General features: G+C 42.4%; 1 protein-coding gene across 5 annotated transcripts in view; it reads right to left on the bottom strand.

The window, feature by feature from the left end:
* Nucleotides 1–23,909, bottom strand: part of LOC116830156 (cohesin subunit SA-2-like) — a 104,721-nt gene that overhangs the window by 46,407 nt on the left and 34,405 nt on the right. For all 5 annotated transcript variants that reach the window (XM_032789436.2, XM_075060795.1, XM_032789437.2 and 2 more), the window contains 3 exons: nucleotides 20,308–20,406; nucleotides 18,828–18,907; nucleotides 9,285–9,392 (listed from right to left, as the gene is read on the bottom strand). In XM_032789436.2, coding sequence (XP_032645327.1) covers nucleotides 9,285–9,392; nucleotides 18,828–18,907; nucleotides 20,308–20,406 — 287 coding nt within the window. The remainder of the gene's footprint in view (nucleotides 1–9,284; nucleotides 9,393–18,827; nucleotides 18,908–20,307; nucleotides 20,407–23,909) is intronic.

A 23,909-nucleotide genomic window follows, 5' to 3' on the forward strand; every position in this document is an offset into this window, starting at 1 on the left:
ACCTCAGACTGCTACAGGTCCATTGCCAACCAGATTGGTGTTGGAAAGTCGACCATGGGTAAAGAGGTGGTGAGGTTTCTGAGGCAATCAGGCGTGTGGTTTACCCAAGTGTGGTGGGCATAAAAGATATTCCTGAGATAGCAGCAAAGAGTCCTGTGGCAACTTATAAACTAACAGACTTATTGGAGCATGAGCTTTTGTGGGGGAATACTCACTTCGTCGGATGCATGTAGTGGAAATTTCAGGGAGCAGGTATATATATGCAAGCAAGAAGCAGGCTAGAGATAACAAGGTTAGGTGCAAATAAGTGATGGTCACATTACCATCACCCTATACCGAAAACCTACCGACCGCTATGCCTACCTTCATGCCTCCAGCTTCCTTCCTGGGCACGCCACATGATCCATTGTCTACAGCCAAGCACTGAGGTACAACCGCATCTGCTCCAACCCCTCATACAGAGACCAACACCTACAAAATCTTCACCAAGCATTTCTCAAAACTACAATATCCCACGAGGAAATAAGGAAACAGATCAAACAGAGCCAGAATTACCCAGAAGCCTCCTACTTGCAAGACAAACTCCAAGAAGAAACAAACAGGCTCCACTGCGCCATCACTACAGTTCCCTAGCTAAAACCCTCCAATGCAGAACCTGATCTACAACCCATTCTTGGACAATGATCCCTCATTGTCACAGACCTTGGGGCAGGCCAGTCCTCGACACCGACAACCTGCCAACTTGAAGCAATATTCTCATCAGTAACTGCACACGCACCATAGTAACTCTAACTCAGGAACCAATCCATGCAACAAAGCTTGATGCCACTCTGCCTAATATCTTACACCAAGCGACACCATCAGAGGACTAACCAGCTCGTCATACATCACCGGTCATTCACCTGCACGTCCACCAATGTAATAGATGCCATCACATGCCAGGCAATGCTCCTCTGCGGTACGATCAGCCAACTGGATCAGTCCCTATGGAAAGGAAAATGGACACAATCAGATTATTAGGAATGGCAATATACAAAAACCTGTAGGAGAACACTTCAATCTCCCTGGACACACAATAGCAGATCTAAAGGTAGCCATCCTGCAGCAAAAAACCTTCAGGACCAGACTTCAAAGACAAAGTGCTGAGCTTCAGTTCATCTGCAAATTTGACACCATCAGCTCAGGATTAAACAAAGACTGTGAATGGCTTGCCAACTACAAAAGCAACGTCTCCTCCCTTGGTTTTCACACCTCAATGGCTAGAAGAGAGCCTCATCCTCCCTGACTGAACTAACCTTGTTATCTCTAGCCTGCTTCTTGCTTGCATATGTATACCTGCCCCTGGAAATTTCCACTGCATGCATCCGACGAAGTGGGTATTCACCCACGAAAGCTCATGCTCCAATATGTCTGTTAGTTTATAAGGTGCCACAGGACTCTTTGCTGCTTTTACAGATCAAGACTAACACGGCTACCCCTCTGATACTTGATTCCTGAGATAGTTGCTGGCTTTGCAAGGATGGGGTTTCTAAACTGCACAAGAGCCACTGATGGTACTCATGTGTCCATAGCCTGCCTTCCTCAAGGAGCACGAATACATAAACTGCAAAGGGCACTACTCCATTGTTATGCAGGCCCTTGTGAACCATAGAGGTCAATGTGGACTGCAGTGGAAAATGTCTTAAATGCTAGAGTTTTTTGCTGATTGGGAGTCTACATTCATGGACAGGCTGGGACACTAGTCGCACCAAATGATATTATCACAAACAGAGTTACTGTCCACACCATTATTCTGGGCATACCCACTTTAACCTTGGCTTATGAAACAGCAGAGATGCAGTGACCACAATAACCTTTCTTGATGATATAAAAAGCTTTATTTGTAAACATGTAAAAAACAGTACAACAGTCACCCAGTGCCAAACCAGCCAGCTGCTATTACAACACCGAGTCACCAGTTACTAAAGAACATTTCCAAAAGGAAACAAAAAGAGTGTAGCAAGAAGTGCAACTATGACAAAAACCCCTACTGCTGCATGTCATCTAGCCCCCGTTCTCCTTTCCCCGTTTTCTGCACAGTTGGTGCCAGGGGAGAGGGATAGAGGTAACCACAGAAGAGTGGGGTAAACACAGAGGGGTGCATGGGATTTAGTTGCCTTGCCCAACTGCTCCTGCAGCACAATTGCACTGACCACCCCAACATGGAGTTTTCCAAGCTGTTTCTGGCCTGAAGATATGTTGCAGGCAGCTCATGGTGTGGGAGAGGCAGCAGGAGCTGGTAATCTAGCAACCATGACTGAGATGAGCCAATCAAACAGTTTTCTGCTGAGCTCTGTCCGCCTCCTCCCTTAGCCACCATTCCTGTTCCAGGAAATGTATAACAAGTGCCTGCTCCTATGCTGAAACCCTCTCCTCAAGCTGTGTGGCCAGCCTCAGCCTTTCCCTGCATCTCACTATGCCTCTTCTCCAATCTTATGTCCCTCTGCTTCTGGTACTGGACTTGCTTGTTGGTCCTCTCAAGAACTTCAACTATGAGTTCATCACGGAACCACTTCCACTTGGAACAGTCCATTGGGACAAGCTTACTGCAATAAGGTTGAGCTGTGGAAGTACAGCAGCCAGCAGAGGTAGAGGAGCCTGCAACGGGACAAGAAATAGAGTGTTACTGTCTCATATAGCTCAGTGGAGGAGTGCAGAAATAATTCTTGTGGAATTTCAAGGACATAAAATGTTACATTTAAAAAATGAACTGCAATATATTGTGAGAGGGATGCCTCAGTCCACAGAATCTCCCTGGACAAAGCCCAGCTAAAGTCGTGCAGAGACAATGAAAAATTAAAAATTCCAGCTATTTCTGTTTTACCAAAATTGCATAACTACTTGGGTTTGGCATGAGGGGAAGGGCTGGTTAGTGGCCTTGCTACAAAAGCTTTTTCTATCATTTCAGGCTTTTCATGCTTTGGAGGACATAACTGTTCTTGTGATGCCCTATTGTCAGAAAGAGAGATTATTCCAAGCTGCTGGTGGGAAACCTGCAGTGTATTCAGCCATAGCAGTCAATCATATAGTGACTGAACACACATCCATTGATGGAATGGGCTGGTCAGCTACTGAGCCCTGGGAAACACTTCCCCAAAATGTGACTACCTATGTGGAACTCCTACTTTAGGAAAAGTTTACAACTATCCATACCTAGGTTTGAGTCAGAATTCATGAGAGAATCAACAGGATACTGTGTTAGCTTTCACATGCTTACACTGTGTTATGGCTGCATGCAAAGATGCAGAACTCCACAACCAGTCTCTTCCCTGCCCCCAGTACATTTTTGGGCAAAAATTCTAACCCCAGTCATTCCTGGGAGAAATGCTTTTGTCACCTATGGACTGCATGAATTGCCTCTAACTGAAATGGACTAGATTTGGAAATGGAACATATTTCCCCAATCTCTTGCACAGAGTTCACTGTAGATGGCTTTATAGACCGTTCAGCGATTACAGAGCAGAAAACAGTCACAAGAATGTAATGTTGTTATTTTTAGGAAACAGGAATGGCACAAGCAAAAATCTGTGCCTTTCCAGTAAAAATATTCCTTACTGCTTGCATTTCCTGGTTGCCATTTTGAATTGCACCAGGGAGAGGGGAGATGCCAAGACACTATCATACAATCCACCATTAATGGATACATGCTGCTACCCAGGGCCTCTGATTGCTTGTGTATTGGTTTATAGAGCAGAAAATCCTCCCGTTACTGTAACAATAAATATTAAAATGGATCCAAAACTTACCAGGCTCAGGTGATTTATGCCTCTTCTGTGTCTGCTGCAGGCTCGGCAGTGGGCTGTTCCTCAGAGAGGTACGTCAAACAGCTCCTCTGAGCATGGACCCAGAATTTTCTGCTGATCCTTTTTAAAAGCCCACTCCAGGACCAGTTTCAGCAACATAGTGATTTCATCATCCTCACTCAGTGCCTGCTGGTGGCTCCCATCAGTCCCCAGGCTGGATTCTGGGGCCAACAGGATACCGTCACACCTGACCAGGTCATTGTGCACCATAGCTGGACCTGAGGTGGGTGCGGTGCCCAGGAACCAGCCAAACTCCTCATAAGACAGACATGATGTTGGTGAAAGCATGGGATCATGCTCTTGCAACACGTGTTTTATACAACTTGACACATACATTGGACGAGGTGCTCTCCCTCCATTGCCTGATGTACGAGGCATATCATGATTTTTCTTTGCAATTTCCACTTTCTCCCTCCACTCCAAAAAAATTTTAGTGTGAATTTATTGCTCACGAAAGGGGCTAGCCTATTTAAATCCTGTTTAAAGGCAGCCATCCAATGGAAATAATTGAAGGATGACCCTCAGCTGGAGGAGCCACAGGACTAGGATGTAATGAAGGCCAGTTCTATACTGGGAAATGTTGGCCAGCATAACTATGCCAGCTGAGCAAAGACATAGCTTATACCAGCAAAAGCACTTTTTTGCCAGTGTGACTGAGTCTACAAAAGGACGTTTGTCAGTATAAAAATGTCATCCTCCAAGCCCCCCATCACACCACCAGCCAACAACACTACACCGACAAGTTTCTAGTGCAAACCTGACCTAAGAACTGGGGACAAAAAAATGACAGATAAGAACGGGAGGGTTACAGAGTCAAAATAAGTGAACCAAAAGGAAACATCAAGCAGAGAACCCCAAACAGTGCACACTGAACCAAACAACGGTTCTCCTGTCTAAAGACACAGGAGAACCACTCAGATGAACTCTGCCCCAATGTCTGCATTGGCAAGGGAATGGAAAAAGGTCCCCAAGTCACAAAGAATCATAGAATCACAGGATTGGAAGCAACTTCGCAAGGTCATCTAGTCCAGTCCCCTGAACTCGTGGCAGGGCTAAGTATTGTCCAGAGCAGTGGCCTCCAAAGTTTTTTGATCGCGCACCCCATCAGTAAAAATTTTTTGATCCCGCACCCCCAATATATGTATATTTATTTATGTATAAATTATACACTCATACTACTGTACTAATATATTATGTACATTATAAAACATACACAAAAAAGAGAAATTAAAAAAGGATGACAAAGATTAAATAAAAAATATTTTTAAATAATTACTTTATTTATTAAAAGGTACAAAAAACCTTTTTTCTCTCACCAAAAAAAAAAAATATATATATTTTTAGTGAAAGCAATGTGATTGAATATGCTTCATTATTTCTGAAAATCTTGGTTTAACACTTTGTGATACAGCGAATTGAAGGTCTGGATTAGGTTTAGGGTGTGGGAGAGCGCTCAGGGTGGAGGTGCGGGGTCTGAGAGGGAGTTAGGGTGCGGGACGGTGCTCAGGGTGGATGTGCGGGAGGAGGTTCAAGGCTGGGGCAGGCGGGAGGGGTAGAGCACTTACCTGGGGCAGCTCCTGTTTGGTGCAGGGGGTGTGCAGGTGGCTCTGCACAGGGCAGCACCGCCTCCCTGGCCGCGATTCTGGGAGCTGCCCCTTCCCTCTTCTGTCCCCTGCCAGGCAGGGCCACCCGGAATGCAGGGGCTTTAGGAGCTGCAGGGCCCCGGGGCTAAGGGAGCCCCGGGGCCCTGGCCTGCAACTCTAAAGCCTCTTTTGGAATGCAGCCCTGAGAACACGGGCCAGGGGACTCAGGAGGAGCAGGGGCAGCCGCACAGCCAGCAGCCGGACAGAAGCGCCGCTTTCCCCTTCAAAGCCCCGCTTTTCTCCAGCCGGCTTTGAAGGGGAAAGCGCCGCTTCTTTCTCACTGCTAGCTGCATGGCTGCCCCTGCTCCTCCAGGGGCTGGAGGACTCAGGGCCTCATTCTGAAAGGGGCTTTAGAGCTGCAGGCCAGGGCCCTGGGGCCCTCTTAGCCCAGGGCTCTGCAGCCCCTAAAGCCCCTGCATTCCAGGTGGCCCTGCCTGGCCCCGGGGAAGGGGGGGGGGAAAAGAGAGGCTTCCCTGCTCGCTCCCTCCCTCCCGCCTCTGGTCACCCCCCCCCTTTTTTTTCCCCTCTGGCAACGCTCTTCCTGCCACGCTGCCCTTTTGCTCCGGCAGCGCTCCTCCCGCTGCACCCTCCAATGGATCGTCTTGCGCACCCCACTTTGGAGACCACTGGTCTAGACCGTCCCTGACAAGTGTTTGTCTAACCCATTCTTAAAAATCTCCAATGATGGAGATTCCACAATCTCGCTAGGCAATTTATTCCAGTGCTTAACCACCCTGACAGGAAGTTATTCCTAATGTCCAACTTAAACCACCCTTGCTGCAATTCAAACCCATTGCTTCTTGTCCTATCCTCAGAGGTCAAGGAGATCAATTTTTCTCCCTCCTTATAATAATCTTTTGTGTACTTGAAAACTATCATGTCCCCTCTCACTCTTTTCTCCAGAAGAAATATACCCAATTTTTTCAATCTTCCATCATACAGCATGTTTTCTAAACCTTTTCTGTTGTTCTTCTCTGGACTTCCTCCAATTTGTCCACACCTTTCCTGAATGTGGCGCCCAGAACTGGACACAATACTCCAATTGAGGCCTAATCAGCGGAGAGTAGAGCAGAAGAATTACTTCTCATGTCTTGCTTATAACACTCCTGGCTAATACATCCCAGAATAATGTTTACTTTTTTTTGCAACAGTGTTACACTGTGATTCATATTTAGCTTGTGATCCACTATGATCTCCAGATTCCTTTCCGCAGTACTCCATCCTAGGCAGTCATTTCCCATTTTGTATGTGTGCAACTGATTGTTCCTTCCTAAGTGGAGTACTCTGCATTAGTCCTTATTGAATTTCATCCTGTTTACTTCAGACCATTTCTCCAGTTTGCTCAGATCATTTTGAATTTTAATTCTATCCTCCAAAGTGCTTGCAACCCCTCCCAGCTTGGTATCATCCACAAACTTTATAAATGTAGTCTCTATGCCAATATAAAAATCAGCGGCTCTCAACCTTTCCAGACTGCTGTAACTCTTTCAGGAGTCTGATTTGTCTTGCATACCCCCAAGTTTCACCTCATTTAAAAATTACTTGCTTATAAAATCAGACATAAAAATACAAAAGTGTCACATCACTCTTACTGAAAAATTGCTTACTTTCTCATTTTTACCATATAATTATAAAATAAATCAATTGGGATATAAATATTGTACTTATATTTCAGTGTATAGTATATAGGGAAGTATAAACAAGATATTTAATTTTTGGTCTGTATTGACTTTACTAGTGCTTTTTATGTAGCCTGTTGTAAAACGAGGCAAACATCTAGATGAGTTGATGTACCTCCTGGAAGACCTCTGAACACCCCAAGGGGTACACATATTCCATGTTGAGAATCACTGATCTAAATCATTAATGAAGATATTGAACAGAACTGATCCCTGCGGGACCCCACTCGACATGCCCTTCCAGCTTGACTGTGAATCATTAATAACTACTCTGGGAACAGTTTTCCAACCAGTGATTCACCCACATTACAGTAGCTCCACCTAAGATGTATTTCCTGAGTTTGTTTATGAGGACATCATGTGAGACAGTATCAAAAGCCTTACCAAAGTCAAGATACACCATGTCTACTGCTTCCCCCATAGCCTCACGTAATCCCTGTCAAAGAAAGCTACTAAGTTGGCTTGACATGATTTGTTCTTGACAAATCCATGCTGCTACTTATCACCTTATTATCTTCTAAGTGTCTGCAAACTGATTGCTTAATTATTTGCTCCATTATCTTTCCGGGCACTGAAGTTAAGTTGACTGGTCTGTAATACCCCAGTTGTGCTTATTTCCCTTTTTACAGTTTGGCACTATATTTGCCCTTTTCCAGTCCTCTGGAATCTCTCCCAGCTTTCCATGACTTTTCAAAGATAATCATTAATGGCTTAGATATCTCCTCAGTATCTCCTTGAGTATTCTAGAATGTCTCTCCCATCAAGATCCCTCCTCCTGGAATGATAGTCAGCCATCTTGGCCAGTGCCAAGAAGAGATGGTCAAGGAGGTCTATCCACAGACACAGGTAAAGCATGGGATGCAGCAGTGAAATGTTTACCACACTCTCTGCCTATGTTCCTCAAACCTGAAATGGAGAGGCCACTAGTAGCATGAGGGTAGGTTAGCCTCGGTGTAGATTTAAGCCTGTGCTTTTTCTGCCAACAAAGTTGTCAACTAGTCTCATGTGTGGTGGTGGTTTATGTGATATAGACCCTTGTGCACTGATAACAGTACAAAGATCAGCAGCTCATTTCACACTGACCCAGTCAGTGATTTGCTTGTATTCCAATGGAATATTAATGAGATGCTGATGCTACAAGTCCCATTTTTATCAAGACAGTACCACCAACAGATAAGAGTGACACTGTTCTGGGCATAAATCACTGATTTATGACAACATTAGTCCAGAGAGTTGGGGAGCTACAAAACGAAGCAAGATAGGCCTAGGAGGTGTGACTAGGGACACATCAGAGAAGGGATTTTTCTTTTTTCTTTATTTTGGGCCTGGATCCACAAATCCTAGGCCTTATATAATTTTTCTGGGTTGGTGTGGACAGCAACAGAGGATGGGAACAAAGAGGTATGAATAATCATGGTCAGCTTTTAACATTGGCTCTCCAAAGCCTTGCCAAAAGTATTTTCACCCATTTTTGCTAAACACAATACAGAATTTCATCAAGCTGTAGATACAGAATATTTATTAATTCCCTTTGTAGCATGGCAGTGCCATTCATTGCCCACATCCATTGTCATAAAGGCCCATTTATAAAAGTTACTCCTGGGAAGTTAGATTGTATATTTCATTAACTTGACTGAAAACTGGGAGGATTTTTTAATCTGTGGGCTCTCTCATTATTCAAAAGCTTTTACAGTGTATAAGGCAACTTTCAAGGGGAGAAGAGGCCACCTTTGCAATTAATCATAAACAGCTACAAAAAAAAATCCAACAGATGCCAGGTGATCAACTGGCTCATCGGAAGCAAAGCAACAGGGAAAAAGTAGAAAGAAAGGCTGCATGGTCCTTGGCATGATACAATACTGGTGGACTAGTCAGTTGTTTTATACTTTACTATAGTCTTGTACCTTTCTCATGCTTGCTTAACATGCCAGGGCTGGGAAGTTAAACAAATAGTTAGCCCCAGAGAGCAGCCCATCACTTATTCAGCAGAAGAAAGGACATCTGGTATCCGCCAGAGACAAGCTACCAATTGGAAGATAAAGGTTTAATGTCCCTCTTAAACAAACCCATTTTCACTCTGAAACAATGAGAGTATGCAAAAAGTAGCCAGGCAGAGATACCTTTTATAAAGGAATTCCCCAGCTGCTACTGCTAGAGGTCTGTGTGTGGTATAAACAAACTGGAATAAGGTTTCACAGTCTTCAGATGATAACGCGTCCTCACAGTTCCTAGGCAAAGATATAATACAAGTGATTATGCATATTTAGCTAGAAAGGATTATATGTATCCTAATATTGGACCTGATTCTATACCTAATATTGGACCTGATTCTCCACTGCCTTGCAGTTCATATAGTCAGTTACACCTCTGCAAATTGAATCTTGATATGCTACCTAATCAAAGCAGTAGCATTTTCGTATTCACCTTGTAGAGATGGAAGTGTCTACATAACATACAAGGAATGAAGAATTAGGCTCTTTGTGCAGGCATAAATATTCACATAAAAGTGTGGGTAAGGCTGTTTGGTTCTCAAGGCAAAAAAAAAGAATTCCCAAATTAGTTACAAAAAAGGAAAGTCATAAACACAGTATTTTTAATCTTGGATTGTTTGCCACAGAAAATTAAAATATAGATCAAATATACTATATTTTTCTAAATAAAATTGTCTAAAGCTATTTAATCAAGAGGTTAAAATGGATACTCAATTGCAATGAGCTTATATAGAAACCCATTTTAAAAATCACAGCAAAAGCGTGCTCAACAGGAAGCTGACCAGCATGCCAAAGACCAGAACTATTTCTAGAAAAACCTGAAAGTCACAGTTTTTACAAGTAGTATACAGCCTTAATAATGACGTTTCTCATCTACATAGCCCTTTACACCTTCAGTGCACCATGTAAGTATTAATCAATCCTCCAACACACACCCCGTGAGCTCAGAAAGTATTATCACCATTTTACAGAGAAGAAAACTGAAGCAGAGAAGGTTGAGTGACTTGCGCAAGGCTACAGAGGGAATCAAGATTAAAGCTGAGATGAGAATTTAGAATTCCAGGCTCCTACTCCTGCTTGCATGCCATTGGATAACACTGTCAACAGAACAAAGAGCAATGAGACCCTTCTATTTCTGGCATAGTATGGGAGGGGAAAGGTGAGCTAACTGTGATGGGGTAGAGATTATACTTGTAGGGGTTTTTATTTATTTATTTATTTATTTAATAGTTCTGCTATCAGCCCCCAAGAGGTTACATCCTTTAATGCACAGCTCTCTGTCTACATATGTGGCCTACTACAACTACTAAAAACAAGGCTCTCACTTTTGCAGCTGCTGGGACTGACAACCTAGTCGCACATTGCTCCTCTTCTATAACGGCTACCAGCTCTTTTGTCACCAGCACTGCCTTACCTCTTAGCATCTTGACAAGTCTCAAATTTAAAAATACAAAGCCTCTAGCACTCTCAAATCCTAGTCCCTAGCAGTTAAATATTAAGCAGGAGTGTCTGACTGACTACTTGAACTAACACTGGGTAAAGGTTTGTGGAAGATAATCACCAAAAAAAAAAGAAAGACAAACAGCTCATAAACTAATCTACAAACTTTGACTCTGGTTTAAAACAGTAGGACAGTAGTGGGTTGAAAGCCCCAGGGTACATGAACAGAGGGCATGCTGTCTGTTGGCTTTTCACTTCTGTGAGCCAACAAGGTCTCAAAAGTCATAAATTGATCATTATAGATTATTTCCCTGTGCGCTCCTTGCTTATTTTTGCTGAAAAGTTCCCTCTCCTGCTAGGCTGTACTCAGTAAACTTGCTTATAATGATCACTGGCACAATAAACAGGTCTTTATAGTGAAAATGTTGATGATGTGCCAAGTAAATACTGACTGAAACTAGTTTAATAGTAATTATGCACTACATAAAATGTCATGCCAAGTGTGGGAGGGTGACACAGAGGGGGTGGCAAATAAATATTACATTATTATTCAGCTATCTTTAGGACTGGTGAAACAGTGAAAAAAATATATTTATGGATAAGTTACTCAGTGATTGATTTGAAACATTTAAAATGAACTACATACAAATATGATTTCAGCAGCTCCTGGGTGGAGTTCTGTACAGTATATGAGCACCCAGCTATGTATCCTGTGGAGCCTGGACTAAAATTTTAATTATAAGGCTGACGTAGTTGAGTGGTATTCACCTTCCATTTACTTTTGCATCCCATATTCATGTTGAGTGGTGTCAGCTGAACATACCAAACGTCCCTTACGGAAGTAAGGGTTACCCAACCAGCTTTGTATCCATAAAGGTATGGAGAACTGAGTGAAGTAAGCCAATTTTTATTCACTGTAATATCAATACAGCGTAAGTCCTCCATAAACACTTCTTTTCTAGGAAGCTGTCCTGTGCACATTCTCTACCTATTTGCAACTATTTCTCACCCTCTTTTTAAAAGCTGGGATCAAACTGAAATGGCAGCTCTAAGCGACGGTGTTGTAGTCTGGGACACCTGGGGACAGAGATGTGCACAGTTTTTGAGATGGGAGCTATTTCTTGTTCTTTACCTCAGTTCTCTCTCTTCACTATATTGCAAGGTGACAGGGAGCGACAGGCATTACATTCACTGCAACACGTCTTTTTTTTTCTAAACCCCTTTGATAGGTGAAGTGCTTGGCAATATGTGAATAGTTATAAAAAGCCTCCCTTTGGGAACAAGTTACAAGATTTCATACAAAGTATTTCTAACTATGGGAGGGAAAGGCTAAAAATGGGATGAAATCCAGTTTTGTCACTGTCTTCAAAGGGACCAGAATTTACTCTGTACTCAGTTTTCTCCTCATAAAGGAAGTGTTAGGTAAGGTGTGACCTCGGCTCCTTGTACAGAACGCTCTCTGGTGGCACAGGAGTTCAGCAGGGAAAAATGAGCCACGTCTACCCGATATGAGCTGCCAGGCGGGCATAACATTCTTTTTTAAAAAATCCATTAATTAAGCAGACAGAAGTTCTGAATGTGCATCTGTTCTCTCGTCTTTCACACAGCGGTCAGCAGTTGCTTACTGTAAGATGTCAAGGTTTCCACTTGAAAGACACCTGACCAGTTCAGAGACTACATACCTCTACAAAGGGCAATATCTAGCTACACCTACTACAACGGTGATTTTAGAAGTATTTCCTCAATAAAAGGAGTGCCTTCTTTTGTACATATAAGCCAATAATCACATATTCAAAGAATACTTTATGTAGTGCAACACTACTGCTGCAAATTTACAGCCCTTCAAATGCCAAGTGACAAATAAAGGTTAAGCCAGAAGTGCCTGCCAGTATTTAGATGCCTAAAAATAAGCATGGCTTTCCACATACCAATGCCATGATATATCATTTTCTCCTCGCTTCAGTGTGAACAGGCAAGGAAGAAGAAAGATGGGGTACGCCAGGGAGAGAGCAAAGGCTCCATTTGTTCTGGATGCCAAACATTAGCTGGGAAATCTCATGTCTTCTCTTTTGTTTTACATTTCATGAGATGACCTTGAAGAAGACAACCCACTGCCGTCTCAACGTGAGAGGGGAGATTGAACAGGGGCTGCCTACACCATTTCATTTCTGTGCAATTTACTTATATTCCAAGATTAAAAAACACACTACATCTAAGCAGAATTAAAATATCAGTAACATCAGGGTAAAAAAACAAAAAACAAAACAAAAAACACCCACCTTACAAGGATGTTGTAATTATCCCAAACCCAAATATTACACGCTAAGAAAATTCAGAGAAAATATCGCACTTATGAAATCCAAGCAAGAATGAAAATGCAGAGTTAAGGTATCTGAACAACCTTAATGCTGCCCCTTAGCATCACCATCCAATAAGCATGATTAAGGCACTTAAGGGTTTGTGATCCCAGATTAGATTAAACTGAGTTTTGCGGATATTAGGGCGGGTATTTTTGTTTTCTTCATACGTTTCCCCTCGTGGTGTCAATACAGCCATGGCAGTAAAGTGTCATCTGCATACACAAGACAAGAAGTGAAATCCGGGCCCCACTGAAGTCAGTGGGAGTTTTTCCACTGACGTCAAATGGGACCAGGATTTCACCCAAGATCTATGTTCTGACAGGACAGGGAAGATGTCAAATATTAGAGAGGTCCCAAAGGGCGAGGGCTTCAGCACTAAAAGCATGGGTTTGTTTTGGTTCCAGAGCACACACTGGAGCGGAAAGCAAGCTCTTTTCGCTTTTTAAGTGGTCTCAAGAAAGGGAAGAGACTAGGGCTGGCAAGCATTTTGAAGCCAGAGGTTAGCAGAGGTGCATGATGGCACTAAGATGGCTGCATGAGATAAAGGATAAGAGAGGGAGTGATTAGGTTATGCCATCACCATCATGAAGGAGGAGAGGGGTCTTTGGTTTTTACATTGTTTTGGACAGGCTTGATTCTTTCTTCTGGGAATCTCAAAGCATTCTCATATCTCTACATTAATGGTGTCATGGGTGCTGACTCTGTGGGTGTTCCGGGGCTGGAGCACCCATGGCAAAAAAACAGAGAGTGCTCAGCACCCACGAGCCACAGCTGTTCACTGCCCCCACTCATTAGCTGATGGGGGGCACAGCACCCACCAAACAGCTGATGGGGGCGGAAGCAGCACCAAACAGCTGTTTGGCATCTCAGGGAGGTGCCCGGGAGAGGGCAGAGAGTGGTGGTCAGGGGCACTAGGGAGGGGATGGAGTGGGGGCAGGAAGAGGCAGAGCAACAGCGGGACCTTGAGGAGGGGGCAGAACGAGGGCATCACCTCAGGAGAGGTGGGCAGAACAGAGCCAGGAAGAGACAGAGAGAAGGCGGGACCTTGCGGAAAGTGGCAGAGTGAGAGCAGAGCCTCAGGGCAGAGTGGGGTGGCGCACCCCCGGGGGAAAAGGAAAAGTTGGCACCTGTGAATGGTGTTGTCCCAACAGAATCACAGAGGAGCCATTAATTTGCATTGTACTCTACTACTCCTCTGTCCCCTTTCATTAGTGCAGGATCTGCCACCAAACCGTAGGCCTCAAACATCATCCATTAGAAAGAATCCAGAATGTACTGGGCTAACTTATTATAGCAGAAAGAACGTTTTACAGACATGCACAACCCCTACATCTAATTTTAGCAATTTTAAGAAAATCAAGTAAACTTCTGGGTTCACATATCCCTAAAGGAAAGAGTCTAAGGGACACTAACTAAGAGAGGACGGCGGATAATTTCCATATTGGCATACAAAATGTCTCTCTCTTCCCCATCTCCTCTAAGTCACATGAAAATGTTTTTCACAATAGTATTTAAACAACAGATATAATCTAATAGGTATGCATAGGTTTGCTAACCAGGTGGCTTACCTGATCTTCTTGTTAGAAATAATGCATTCACCTATCAGATCTCAATTTCTTCTTCAGAGACAAGCATAGGAGTTACATATGGAAAAGGCCTACTGAATTATCTAGTTCAATTCCCGGCCAAGGTGACATTATTTGCTATGGTATATTTACTAGAGCTTTGCTAGTTCTAATTTTGAAGTGCCTTAAATAACGAGGCTTCTACCACTTCAGTTAGAGTCAGTTTCACAGTCTAACGGAGAAACAGGAAGGACAGGGAGGTTTTTAAAGCACAAGCGTAGGCAGGGCCAGCTCTAGGCACCAGAGCTCCAAGCATGTGCTTGGGGCGGCACTTTCCAAGGGGCGGCACTCCGGCCTTTTTTTTGTTGTTGTTGTTGTTGCTGTTTGGGGCGCAAAAAGCCAGGAGCTGGCCCTGAGCGGAGGTGAACTGTGGTGGTGGGGGGCACAGGGAGGGCAGCAGGAAGTAACCCTTGGGGGGGCACTTTGGTCACTATACCTCAACAGAATGCCCCAAGCCTTTTTACTGACATCTTGCACTGAAATCTCCATTTGCCATCCACTAGGATTCCCAAATCTCTTTCAGAATTACTGTTTTCTCACTTCTTCCTTCTACCAAATCTTTGCGGCTCACATTTTTCCTCACATTTTATTTCCTTTTGATTTCTAATGTAAGGAGCTTGGTATCACAGCTCTGTCCTCATTAATGCTGGCAATTCCATGACATTTTGTAGCACCATTTATGTTACTATAGCACCTAGAGGTCCAATCAAGCTAAGTGTTGTACAAACAGCAAAGGAAGTCCCTCACTCAGAGAGCTTACCATTTAATTAAGACTATATGCAAAAATTGATATCTACATCTGAAGGAATAGGGAGGAGGATAATAAGAACATGCATTTACACAGGCCAGGTATGTGCACAGCTTGAGGGTTCTGCATAAGAGCAGAGAAAAGAAGCAGTAAAAAGTCTCATCTCATAGACCAGTGTGTGACCAGTTCAAGTTATACTCTAAAAAGGGCATTGTGAGGATTGATGTTAACTTACTCTGTAATTCTATACTAAATTTATGTAGTTTAAAGGTTATGCAGGAAGCGATTTACTGGCAGCACTGAAAACTCAAACTAGTATCTGAAAAGACTTTTAGGCCTTACCAGAAGTATATCCAGCTAGAACTTAGTTGAAAAATCTGCTGATGAAGAAACTACAGGAGAATCCTGCTCCCACAGAAAAGTTGGAACTGCCTGACTAAAGGAGGTGAAGATTTTTTGGCCAAGTAAGCAAGCAACTATGACTGAACATGTAAAGGAAGCAGAGCGGTAGAACAAATCTAATCTTTACAGTCGCTCTTTTGTTATTATTCGCTTTGAGGAATTTCACAATTCCCAACCCCACCTAGTGCGTTTCTGCATGTATTAAGCTGCAGTGCTTAAGACCAGATACTGTCTATGAGCCAAGATATGCTTCCCATGCTATCTTAGGTACAACACCCTGGGTCTATGTCTATACTGCAAGTGAAGGTGTGACTGTAGCATAACTAGGCATACCCGTGCCATCTTAAATCTAGCTAGCATGGATAACAAGAGTAGTGTACATGTGGTGGCATGGGCTTCAGCAGAGGCTAGTGTCCAAGTATGTACCCACGGTCCACAGCAGGGGTATGCTCAGGTTGTTAGCCCTTGCTGAGCCCATGTCACCACATCTACACTGCTACTGTTACCCAGGCTAGCATGGATATGCCAACCTTTGCTACAATCACACCTTCACTTCCAGTGCAGACATCCATCCATCCGAGTGCTTCTCTGCTCCTGGAGTGACAGTAATCATTTCTGAAATGGCTCCCCTCCTGGAAAGGCATCTTTACACAGGCTCTTAAAGCAACCTTATCAGAGAGAGTTTAGCACAATTCTTCACCCAAAATGTATAGACTGGCCAGTGCTAATTTTATAAGCAAAAGAGATAAGATTCTTGCTTGGCTTTATGGATAATTCATTTCAGTCCCCAACTCCCATCTTCATCTTCCCAAAAATTAAACCAAATCAGCAGGGCTCAGAGTGTTTAGGAGCACTATTGGCTCTGCAACAGATAGAGCAGAAACAAAGACAACAAGTATGCGATTGCTGGACCTCTGCCATGGCTTAATCAACAAAAACATGCACTGATTTTATTTACGAGGAAATATGTTTTATGATGGACAAGTGTTGTTTGGAAAACTTCTTAGGAGGAACTGTGCAGTCCTGGAAATCTAATTTTAAACTTTGTTTAGACAAGGCTTTCCTAAAAAAACAGACAATCAATAAACTTTTTGACTGTAGTTAGCATTCATGAGTTTAGCGAGAACATGAACGCAACAATACAGCCAGAGAAGCTAAACAGCTGCAGTGCCAATATAGCACTTGTTGGTTCAGATATAGAACAAGAGCAACCTTAACTGGTTTAAAGAGTCATTGTATTTTAACAATGGTGTGCTACTCTTCCTAGCACAAGGACATGTTACGCACATAGATGCTATAACAAAGTACAATGCAATATCTATGCAATATGGAGAAGCAAATGTCATACAAAGTGGTTGTTGTGTTTATATTAGCAGTGGTAACGTACCTACTATTAGTGTTACTTAAACAATGATACTGTATAATGAACATGTACAATGGGCCCAATTCTGTTTCCATATATAGGCTGGTGCCTGCCTGAAGCAATGCCACGTAAGTGGGTGGAGTGTCAAGTGAGATAATAATCAGTCACTTCCTGTGATTATAAAGCAGCACTTCAATGCTCAAGAATATTCTGGTATTGTAATGCAAACAAAGGTTCAGAAATTAAACAGTTACTATCCGAGTTGTGCAGATTTCACCTCTATGGCCTCATGTAATTGTGGGTATGTCTCTCCTTGAAGCTAGGGGTGTGATTCCTAGCTTGCACAGACATACTCATGCTAGCTCTCATCAAGTTAGCATGCTAAACATAGTGTAGCCAGGAAATCACAGGCAGTGACAAGGGGCAGCAGAGGCCAGCTGCCCCAAGTACAAACCAGCCTGTACCCCGTGCGTTCGTTCTCAGGTGGCTAGCCCATGCCCCTGCTCCCCACTGCCTGTGCTACCACAGCCACGCTACTATTTTTAATACACTAGCTCGATTAGATCTGGCGCGAGTATGTCTACACAAGCTGCGAATCAAACCCATAGCTCCAAACACAGACATACCCTAAAACTACTTGCAGGTATCACTGTCTGTAGATAGGCAGGAACAACAGTTACTTTCACACGAATGACAAGTGGAGCGGGGAGGAAGGAATACTGACAGAGGGCCTGATGTACAGTTGTAATATAAATTTGCCTAATCACTGGACTAATGTGCCTATATAGAAGTGGTTTTAAGTATGAACAAATAAAATCCCTCTTGACTTTAAATTAATATAGATACAAAAGAGCCTTGATCACTTTATAGGGAAAAAACGCGCAGTCCCTTTACCAGAGTGGTATTCACTCCCTTGGGCAGAAGGCCGAGGCTTACACTGCTCGGATCAGAAACACAACAAACGGAGGAGTGGACATGAAGAAACAGGAAAAGCAGCTTTATAAGGACATATTTACACTTGTTATTTCAGTAAGTTTCCCAGTGCAGACAAACCTTATGGAACTTCTGCACACACTGCTCATTCTGAAGACTGACCACAGCAAGTCACAAATTCAGTCTGTCATTCAGCATTCAGGGTTTCATGTCGCTGGTTCAATCAGAGTAAGATTTACAATATCCAGGTCAGATTATTGGTCCATCAAGTTCTATATCCTTCCTCCAGCAGGGACCAATACCTTGTGCTTCAGAGAAAAAGCAAAGCCCACAAGGCACCTGGTCAACTGTGCAATGTTGTATATGGATGGAAGCCATTTCCCCTTGGCCACATGCAGGAGTCAGCTTATACCTTGAATCACCAAAGGCTTTGGCTCCGGCAGGATCTTAAAATCTGACCAGTATCTGCAATGTGATGCAGAATCTTAATACAAATTTTTAAAAAGTGCAAAACAAAAAGGGACAAAGAAATCTCCCTATTCCCACATTTAAAAAAATATTATTTATAAAATAAACATGATTCTCCAGAATGTGTTAAAAAGGGGTAACCATACTTCTTATGTATCATTTCACATGCACTTCACAACAGACTTTTAGCTTGCAGTTATCCTGTTTAACCCATGTCCTGCAGCGGGCAATTGTTTCTGAGCACATGATCAGTAATAAGAGGATTCCACTACTGGTTACAACTGGGTCTCATTGCTATTAAAACAATACAGAACATTAAAAAAAATTATTTACTGTGACATAAGCATCAAGAGTTTCATGGCTTGAACTGCTACTTCATGGTCCTTGTCCAGAGTCATGGACACAATTCGATCCTAATGGATGTAAAACAACAATAAAAAGATGTAACACTTTTTGTTCTGGACAAATATTTATTTTGCTACAGTTAGATCATCTCCACTAGTAACAAGAGACTTCTTTGTACTGCAATGACGAGATGTAAGAATTTGCTTACCACCAAGTTGTTCCATCATTGTGTTACATTTTTCTTTGAGTTAATTGACTAATATGAAATTTGTGTAGATTCAGGCATGTCTCCACAAGAAACTAAATGCAGCTCACAAATTAAGAATGATTGGCCACTTGTTTGTAAATGAAGAACAATTAGTAACAATTTGCTAAATCAGGGTAAATTCTAAGCTACAATGTCACATAAATAATTTCTCTACTCAAATGTGAAAATATTCTGGAAGCCATAACCCTGCTAAAGAGGTAAGCAGATTTTGGATCACATGGCTGTTTAACAACGCACAGCAATACTACACAGATTAGGGCAGAGGTACAGAGGGCTGCTGTAAAACTGTTTAAAATATGGGCTGAGTTTAGATAGGCAGAATTTATTTACTCAGATTGAAACTTGGCTAAAACATGAGAATTATGGGCCTCCTCTTTCAGAAAGTGCCATGGGATTTTTAGTTACTATGAAGAGCCAAGTCCTTGGTTTTACATGACATCCAAAAGACTGTATCTGCAGGCAGAAGAGTATGCACTAACTGGGGCATTGGTTCAGTCCTCCACAGGAAGAGTGCCACTTATGGAGTCATAATACCACTTCCTGCAGCACCGTGAGTTTTATTATCCAAGTACTGACAAGGCCCAACCCTGGCTAGCTAGTGACAGTTAATGAAATCACAACCACAGGTAACATTAAAAAGTAGAGTGCTGACTGCCTGAACTAGCCTGTACATGGCAACATGATAAGTGCAGTGTACTAGGGATGCAATGGCTTCTGCTCTGCTCACCCAATAGATGCTCAAAAGCTATCCATTTACTGCTTAGCATTTGACTTGTTCAGACTGGGAATAGGAAATCTTTCTGCAAGGTTCACAGAGTCATGCTGGATCAACACAGAGTCATACTGTACATTCTGATAGCAGTCTATGCAGAATCACCCAATTCAACATCTAATATATAAACCCAGTTTTAGGGGGAAAAAGGAACACAAGGGGCTTTGGGATGCCCAATACTCCTTGCCAAAAGAATCCTGGCCAAGAGGCTGGACATGGCTGTCTGCAGAGCCTGCCAACACCACTTTGTTCGTTGGCCAAAGCAAAAACAGAACGTTCTCATGAATGAAGAGCAACATCCCACAAACTCCCCCACCCAACAATCCTAGCCCATATAAGGGACCGAGAGCCAACTCTGCTCAAAATATCAGACCCTGTGTGGCTAGCCAAATCAGGTTTTTAAAATATAGAATGGTATTTCCATTTACCTTGAATCTGCTAGTAAAGAGATCCATTCTGGATACTAGCTCTTTTCTGTCATAAATTCCTTGCAGTCCCAGAAGACACTTCAACCGCACTTCAGGTTGCTATAAGACAAGGAAGAATCTGCTAAGTGACAAATCTTTGGCACTGATGTTATTTACTGATGATTTGGCGGTCATCCTATGGTAATTGGAGCCCTATAAAAGCCTAGGATAGAAAAAGCAAAAACTGCCTCAATCTCCATTACCAGACAGATCTATAGTTATGTCACATATGCCTAATAGCATACAATGGGCCAAACTGAGAGGTGATCTCTAAGCTCATGTTACACTCCCACAGAACTTACAACCAATTATCAATGGGAGTGCAAAGAGTCCATGATCACGTAATTCCAATGCCCAGGGTGTCAGAAGGTAAAAGTTGGGGGTGGCCTTCTTATATCCTTCTGCTATTTGTTTTTCTTGCAACACTTTCCTCAGATATTAATTAAACCAACTTACAGTCTCTTACAGTCCCAAGACTAAGTGGGCCAAATTCAGAGATAAAATGTATGCATGTTATACAATACTAAACTAGTCTAAGTCTAAGTCAGTATGAGGGAGTTTGGGTTGACGTTGGGACACCCAGTGAAGGTTTTATGTTACACCATCTAGACTCCCTCATGCCAAGTCTACACTGAGAAATTATTTCAGATAAGAACAGTCACAGTAGCCATGGGCTGTCCTGTTTAACACACCACATTGACTGGCTGTGACTAATCCTAGAATCCCCTCTATTCCCTCCTAAGGTATATTCCCACAACCTGCTGACATGTTGGTAAACACAACAGTCTTTACCTACCCTGAGTGCTGAAACACGTCTGAGCTCATGTTGGTTAAAATGTGTTCTAACATGATATAATTTTCCAGTGTAGACAAGCCTTCAGGCTCCCTTCTGTGTTTGGCTAACAAATATAGTCGGTTTATACCAAAAATATATATAGGTTTTATAAAGATTTACCTCTTTTGTTTCTCTGTAAGCCAATACTACTATTCACAATGGTTCTATAAAAAGAGTGCCCTTTTCCTAGACTTTGAAATGCCTCAGGTGTAATGCTGCAACTTTAAAAGGTCAAAACCTTTAAGAATATTAAAAGACAGTTATTCTGAGGCTCTAAAGCAGAACTCACTGAGCTCTACTGAACTCTTGTGGCAAAGGGTGTCTGCAGAGCCCCTGCAATAAATTCTAGCCTTGTATCCACTATCATCTCCTTCATGCTTTTTTTTTTCATTCTTCCTCTAACATGGCAGAAAAATAAAAGAAACCCAAGCAGTGAAGATCTCGTACAAGGAGGCTATCCATTACTGCAAACTGCCCATTCTCCTGCTTAAGACGGAATGCAAATGATGCCATGCAGCAGCAGGCGTTGACTAATGAGTCTATGTAAGGTGCTCTTTAGTTAGAAATATAAAATGAAAGATCACCAAAGAATACAGACACTGATTTTCAAGTTGTCTAATTTATCCTTCTGTACCTTCACATTCATCAGGCACATTTCTTGAACTTTGCTCAGCTCTGTAAAATTTAAGGCCCTATTTCCACAGATGGACTGCTGCACCTGTTGAAGCTTTTTGCAGGATGAGAGCCCAAACTTGTTACTTACCACTGACTTCTACCTGGCATACCACAGACAAGAGCTGTGCAAACTTATAAAGACACTCAGAAAAACCATTGTACCTCAATACTGGCTTGCGCCACCCCACACTATTCCATTCCTGGGGTGTAATCCTGAATAGAGACTACATCTGAGCTAATTTTAAAGGTGCTGGTCATGTCAAATGGTCAGATATCGACTGGAGCAGAGGAAAATCATTGTCATTTACACGTCAGTCAGGCAATATTTGAGCATAGGTCTGCAGATAGGAAAAGTTAATTCCTAAAATCATACCACCTGCCTTTCCTAATCTCCCTTCCCACCTCAAATCTCCCGGTTTTAACCCTATATGTATTTTACGTGTTAAGGAAACTATATCTAGGAACTAAGAGTGAACAATCCATTTACCTCCACTACCGTTATTTTTATAGTCTTCTTTACATTTCTCTCCTTTGTTTTAAGCCACATTTCCTGCCCCATTTTCCTGTTCCTTAGAGTGAGTGTTTACCCATCCCCCACTGCTTTTTCCATTATTTAAAATTCTTCCCAGATGACCTCAGCAGCTTTTTGCTACAAATAAAGCCCTCTTTTCTTTTCCCTCACCAGAATCACCATTCTAGTCTCTTTGATTCTGCAACAGGAACTTCCAGTAGTTTAAAATACTGCTGATCTGTGAAAAGAACCCAGCTCACTCTCCCCACAGCACTGCCAAAGTAAAACATAGTGAACATTTTTTTTTTCAGAGAAGTCAGAGAATAGGACTCAGAATACATGCAGGGAGTAGATATGTTGAATAAGATGATGGTACTTTTTAGAGACACTGTTGCAGGATGTACACGTGAACCGTCATGACATCCGAGGGGTAGTTTCCATAGAAGGATGGTCAAACCGCACAAATGTCCTGTCACGGACAACTTCTCAAACTAATTTGAAATTAGACAGGAGAAGGATGATCTTGTGGCTAGCTCCCAGGACTTGATGTCAGGAGATCTGGGCTCTTTTCAAGGGAAACGTGGCAGAGTTGGGAAAAGGTGCAAGAGAATCATTTCATCTCTGTGCTTCAGCTTCCTTCTCAGTACAGAGGCATCTACCAATTTAGCATTTCTCTAGCATCTTATAGTAGAGGATCCCAAATTAGTTTTGCAAGGCTCACAAGATTGGTTTTACTCTTGAATCTTTTCTTCTGCCATGTGAACACATTTTGTTCCAAGAAGGATTAGATTTTTGTAATTTTTTTTCTAATGAAAATGCTACATTCTAAAAATAAAAGCGTCACACAACTCCCCCTACACAACTCAAAAGTGAGGCTGACACATGTGGATGTCCCAAGCATGTGTGTATGTAGTACAGCCTTTATTTTCCTTAGAAAATCAGTCATCCTTTCTACTCCTTTCACCTACCCCACCTCTGCTCATCTCTATTTTTCAGCCTCCATCCCTCCCACCACCCAGAGGAATTTTTTTCCCCTGACCTTTTCTTTTTTTCCACATCTAATTGCTCAGATCAATACGTAGGTAGCCAAACATCCACTGTAGGCATTAAAGTGCCACTCTAAGCGTCAAAATGCACAATTAAGTGCCCAAGTTTGAAAAATGGGCTGATAGTTCTTTAGGAAGGGAGTTAACTGTATAGTTATTGCTATTGAATGCTGTTGCCAGATTCTGCATTATATTTTGTATTTAATATTAAAAAGTAACATTTATTCCTGTCTTCTAGAAATAATTAACTACTGAAGTTGTTCCTGCAGAAAATTACACCTTCAGGATATTTTTTCACAGTTCTTACTGGGACAAACAGACTTTTCATTTTTTTATTTTGAACTCAGTATCACTAAGAGAAATGGATTTGGAGCATCCAGTTGGGTCTGGGAAATATCTTCTGTGCCAGCATTAAGCCTGCATTATTAATATATGTCATGTCAAAATGGCATCAGAAGGGTAAAATAAGTCATAACATTCAAACAAGTCTTTGAAG

The sequence above is a fragment of the Chelonoidis abingdonii genome, chromosome 1 (assembly GCF_003597395.2).
Source record: "Chelonoidis abingdonii isolate Lonesome George chromosome 1, CheloAbing_2.0, whole genome shotgun sequence".
Lineage (NCBI taxonomy): Eukaryota > Metazoa > Chordata > Testudines > Testudinidae > Chelonoidis > Chelonoidis abingdonii.